The sequence below is a fragment of the Poecilia reticulata genome, chromosome 1 (genome assembly GCF_904066995.2).
Source record: "Poecilia reticulata chromosome 1, P_reticulata-male-v2, whole genome shotgun sequence".
Classification (NCBI taxonomy): Eukaryota; Metazoa; Chordata; class Actinopteri; order Cyprinodontiformes; family Poeciliidae; genus Poecilia; species Poecilia reticulata.
The window spans coordinates 7908684-7914133 of NC_088830.1; the positions used below are offsets into that span (position 1 = coordinate 7908684).

Genomic DNA, 5450 nt, shown 5'->3' on the forward strand with positions numbered 1-5450 from the left:
ACACAACAGACTTTGACATGTCGCTGTTTGTTCCGTTTCCTTGGTAGTCGTGAGCATTTGATGAGCTGCTAAAGCGTCTGGGTGTGATGATAATTAACCGGCTGTACCTCCTTCCTCCCCGGCAGGAGGGCTCACCCTACTCTGTGCTCTGCACCCCCGTGGCCAAGCGGCTGTGGGAGGGGGCCAACCGGGACGGGGGCGGGGGGTCTGGAGGAGGCGGGGGAGGTGGAATGAGGAAGGCTGCACGCTACTCGTCCTCCTCCTCTTCTTCCTCGTCTTGTAACGCAGCGACGCAGGATGCGTCTGGGCGAGGCCCGGTGACCGGTGTTGCGATGGCGGCCGGTGCCGCTTTAGTGGGAGGAGCTGGACTCAACACTAACCACAACAGTAACAACAACAATGTCGGCACCCCCGAAGGCACCAGCCCGGGCACGCTCAGCATGTACACCAGTGACTCGCCAATCAGTTACCACGACGATGAGGAGGAGGACGAGATTGCAGATGAGAGCGCCGAAGAGCAGTACAGACAGATCTGCAACATGTACACCATGTACAGCATGCTGAACGCCGGAGCGGCAGGTGAGGAAATGAGTAGGCCACGTGTTCAGATCGTTTTAAGCTAGCAATTGTAGCATCAACACTCTTCTGTAACGAACCTGTTGCAGAGTGAAAAAGCAGCTAAGTTAGCAATCTTTGGGTGCATTTACACCTCGTTTTGCTCTGGTTCGTTTGCCTGGAAAGTTCGGTTTGTTTTGAGAGTTTTGATCTGATTTCCATTTGAGTTTTTATTGTTGTCTTTTTCTTCAGTCCTTTCCCTATTTTGAATGTTTGTTGATTTTATCTGTACAGCACTTTGTCACAGCTGTTGTCTTAAAGTGTTTAGTGGAAGCAGTAGTAACGGAGATTTTAATTTAATGGGATGCAAAAATATATATTATATATATTATAGCCTACTAAAGCTGACAAATATTCAATAAAATTAGTTGGGTTTTATATATATAAAAATATACACTGCTCAAAAAAATAAAGGGAACACTCAAATAACACATCCTAGATCTGAATGAATGAAATATTCTCATTGAATACATTGTTCTGTACAAAGTTGAATGTGCTGACAACAAAATCACACAAAAATTATCAATGGAAATCAAATTTATTAACCAATGGAGGCCTGGATTTGGAGCCACACACAAAATTAAAGTGAAAAAAAAACACACTACAGGCTGATCCAACTTTAATGTAATGTCCTTAAAACAAGTCAAAATGAGGCTCAGTATTGTGTGTGGCCTCCACGTGCCTGTATGACCTCCCTACAACGCCTGGGCATGCTCCTGATGAGGTGGTGGATGGTCTCCTGAGGGATTTCCTCCCAGACCTGGACTAAAGCATCCGCCAACTCCTGGACAGTCTGTGGTGCAACGTGACGTTGGTGGATGGAGCGAGACATGATGTCCCAGATGTGCTCAATTGGATTCAGGTCTGGGGAACGGGCGGGCCAGTCCATAGCTTCAATGCCTTCATCTTGCAGGAACTGCTGACACACACCAGCCACATGAGGTCTAGCATTGTCCTGCAGTAGGAGGAACCCAGGGCCAACCGCACCAGCATATGGTCTCACAAAGGGGTCTGAGGATCTCATCTCGGTATCTAATGGCAGTCAGGCTACCTCTGGTGAGCACATGGAGGGCTGTGCAGCCCTCCAAAGAAATGCCACCCCACACCATTACTGACCCACTGCCAAACCGGTCATGTTGAAGGATGTTGCAGGCAGCAGACCGCTCTCCACGGCGTCTCCAGACTCCGTCACGTCTGTCACATGTGCTCAGTGTGAACCTGTTTTCATCTGTGAAGAGCACAAGGCGCCAGTGGCGAATTTGCCAATCCTGGTGTTCTCTGGCAAATGCCAAGTGTCCTGCAAGGTGTTGGGCTGTGAGCACAACCCCCATCTGTGGACGTCGGGCCCTCATACCATCCTCATGGAGTCGGTTTCTAACCGTTTGTGCAGACACATGCACATTTGTGACCTGCTGGAGGTCATTTTGCAGGGCTCTGGCAGTGCTCCTCCTGTTCCTTCTTGCACAAAGGCAGAGGTAGCGGTCCTGCTGCTGGGTTGTTGCCATCCTACGGCCTCCTCCACGTCTCCTGGTGTACTGGCCTGTCTCCTGGTAGCGCCTCCAGCCTCTGGACACTACGCTGACAGACACAGCAAACCTCCTTGCCACAGCTCGAATTGATGTGCCATCCTGGATGAGCTGCACTACCTGAGCCACTTGTGTGGGTTGTAGAGTGGCGAATTTGTAGACTCATGCTACCACGAGTGTGAAAGCACCACCAACATTCAAAACTGACCAAAACATCAGCCAGACAGCATAGGTACTGAGAAGTGGTCTGTGGTCCCCACCTGCAAAACCACTCCTTTATTGAGTGTGTCTTGCTAATTGCCAATAATTTCCATCTGTTGTCTATTCCATTTGCACAACAGCAGGGGAAATTGATTGTCAATCAGTGTTGCTTCCTAAGTGGACAGTTTGATTTCACAGAAGTTTGATTTACTTGGAGTTATATTGTGTTGTTTTAGTGTTCCCTTTATTTTTTTGAGCAGTGTATATAAAATATATATATATATATTTTTAAACCCTCCTGCAATTGAGATGTGAACCAGTCTTTTTTTTTACTCTGTGCATAGTCAGGTTGTACTGATCCCACGTATGCTTTTACAAGTTTTTTTTTTTTTGTGGTTTCGGAAACTGGCGGTCTCCTGCTGTCCGACCGTGACATTTGCCGTTCTCCTCTGTCGCGCCAAGACCGTGGGAGGGTTCTGAAAAACATTTGGGAGAACTGAAGTATTTGTCATGTTTTTCAGATCCAGGTAGGAAGAAATATTTTCACAGCTACAATAACAATAAATCTCCCTCCATCTTCAGTGGTCGGAGAACGGGTGGAGGCTTTGCCAGATTTGGCCCCCGATTCGGGAGGCGGGCGTGGAGGCAAAGGGGGGCGGTCCCGGCAGGACCTGGCATCGCTGCCCGCTGAGCTCATCAACCAGATCGGCAACCGCTGTCATCTGAAGCTCTACGAGGAAGGTGACCCGGCGGAGAAGCTGGAGCTGGTCAGCGGCACCTCTGTCTTCATCTCGCGCGCCCAGCTCATGAACTGTCACGTCAGCGCTGGCACCCGCCACAAAGTGCTACTCCGGCGGCTGCTGGCGGCATTCTTTGACAGGTCAGTGGCTGAAATCCTTCCCATTTGCTGCGATGCAGAGGCCTTTTATTGCTGTCAACTTTCTTAGCAGGTGGGGGGAGGGAAAGTGAAGCAGGCGAAGACGGATCAAGTGAAGAAAAGCTGTTATCAAAGTAACTTCTTGAAGGCTTTAAAGATGAAACGTTTTGATGACTGATTTGAAAAATACTGTTTCTTTCAAGTTTTTTTTCTGATGAAAGGTGAATTTATTTTGAGGTCAACGTAGTTGGTAATCATCTCATGTCATATCACCACTTTGTTTTGTTTTGTTTTTTTATTAAAGCTTTGCTTTCACTGGAAAGAGGTTTGAGAATGTTTCTGTAACACCTGCATGTTAGAAACACTACAGTGCCTTGCAACTATAATTGAACACTTTAATTGAAAAGTGTTCAATTAAAACATGATAAGATAGTCATGTAGGTGATTTTTGTCTACATGCAAAGTGCTGTGTGGAAGAAAACAGTGCTCATCATGCAATCCCCCATGGTGAAACATGCATTATGCTGTGGAGATGCTTTTTATCAGTGTGGTTAGAAAGATGGATGGAGTTAGAAAACAAATAGAAAACATGATAGAAGCTGCAAAGAACATGGTAAGAAATGGAATGAAATACAGAAAGAAAGAGAGAAAGAAAAGAGTTTGGAAAATCTAAATTGATCATAATCAATACAGTTAAATTTTACCAACATAATCCCAAATGCAGACCCTAATTTTTATAGGACTGCAACTAGCGATCACTTTAGTTATCCATTATTCTATTGATTTTTCTGACGATTAATTGGATATAGAAAAGGAGAGAAGAGTTTGGAAAACGTAGATTGATCTTAATCAATACTGTTTAAATTTTTGCAACAGAATCCCAGATGCACATCCAAATTTTCATAAGACTGTAACCAGCAATTAGTTTAGTTATCAATTAGTCTATCAATTTATCAATAACAAATTGCCATATTCTGCTAGTTTTTCATTTAACAATCTAAACTTTTTTTTTAATATATATTAGAAATATGAGATGCAAACACACATATAATTCCTTTTCTTTTTTTAAACAAGAAAAAATCCTCCTTTAGTGTACGCTTTATCATTTGCAGTAATGGATCCATTTGCAGCTAGAAAAATACTCTTGGCATCATCATGTGAAAAGCTCAGCTCTATTAGCTTGACATAACATCAACAGTGTAGGGCTGATCTGTTAATTATTTTGTGGATTAACAGATTAATAACTGGATGTCAAAAGGTGCTTAATTGGAGATTTTTATTACAGAATTTGAACTTGGTGAAGCTAAAACTTGGTCACTTAAGGACTTAAACTATTTACAGACAAAGGTTTTTTTTTATCTTAAATGCAAAATGTATCTTTTTTTTTTTACACAGTTTTGACTTAATTGTAAATATGGCAAATTACCTTTTTTGAGTCTGTATGTTAGAGTTAACGATTAATCTATTACTAAATTACTTGACAAATATTCCAAGGGTCGATTCATCACGATTAATATGATTAACCGTTTCAGCCCTAAATTGTTATTTGTTTTGAAAACAATTTTGGGGATATACCAATCAATCGGTTGACCAATAAATCAGCCGATACTTAAATGTGAAACCAATCTCATCTACTTCTGCAAAGGTCTGAAAATTAGCTAACAGAAAACTGACTGACAGCCGTTTACTGTTAACAACAGTCACCCCACTGTTGCCAACTTGGAGACTTTGTTGCTATTTTCAGCAGGTTTTTAGACAAAAAGAAAAAAAATCGGTACTTTCAGGCTTTTTAAAAATCAGTGATTGCCCAGAAAATTGTAATCGTTGTACCCCGTGTCCTGTTGCTACCCTTGAGCTTTTTAGAACTTTCCAAGCTTTAAAAGTACCATTAAATATAAATTTTCTGCATTATTGATAGTTTTGTACCTTAAAATTAACCGATTAGAGTTTATGGAATCAAATACGTGAATAAGAGGTTACAGGGATTTTTTGTGTCCTTTTCATCTGGTTAGGAGCACACTAGCTAACAGCTGTGGAACCGGCATCCGCTCATCGACCAATGACCCCAGCCGGAAGCCGTTGGACAACAGAGTGCTGCATGCGGTCAAATGTGAGTCTTTACAGTATCATCTTTTTTGTGACATCTTGGCTTTTCTGTCAGACACTCCCATGTGCTGTTAAAGCGATACCCTCCACGATTCCCCGCTTTTCTCTGCTTCCATTTCCTCCAG

At 43.2% G+C, this 5450-nt stretch overlaps 1 protein-coding gene across 3 annotated transcripts in view; it reads left to right on the forward strand.

The window, feature by feature from the left end:
* The window catches only part of nacc1b (nucleus accumbens associated 1, BEN and BTB (POZ) domain containing b), a 37972-nt gene that overhangs the window by 17993 nt on the left and 14529 nt on the right, over positions 1–5450 (forward strand). For all 3 annotated transcript variants that reach the window (XM_081603438.1, XM_008424599.3, XM_008424523.3), the window contains exons 5-7: positions 126–579; positions 2925–3222; positions 5232–5329. In XM_081603438.1, coding sequence (XP_081459564.1) covers positions 126–579; positions 2925–3222; positions 5232–5329 — 850 coding nt within the window. The remainder of the gene's footprint in view (positions 1–125; positions 580–2924; positions 3223–5231; positions 5330–5450) is intronic.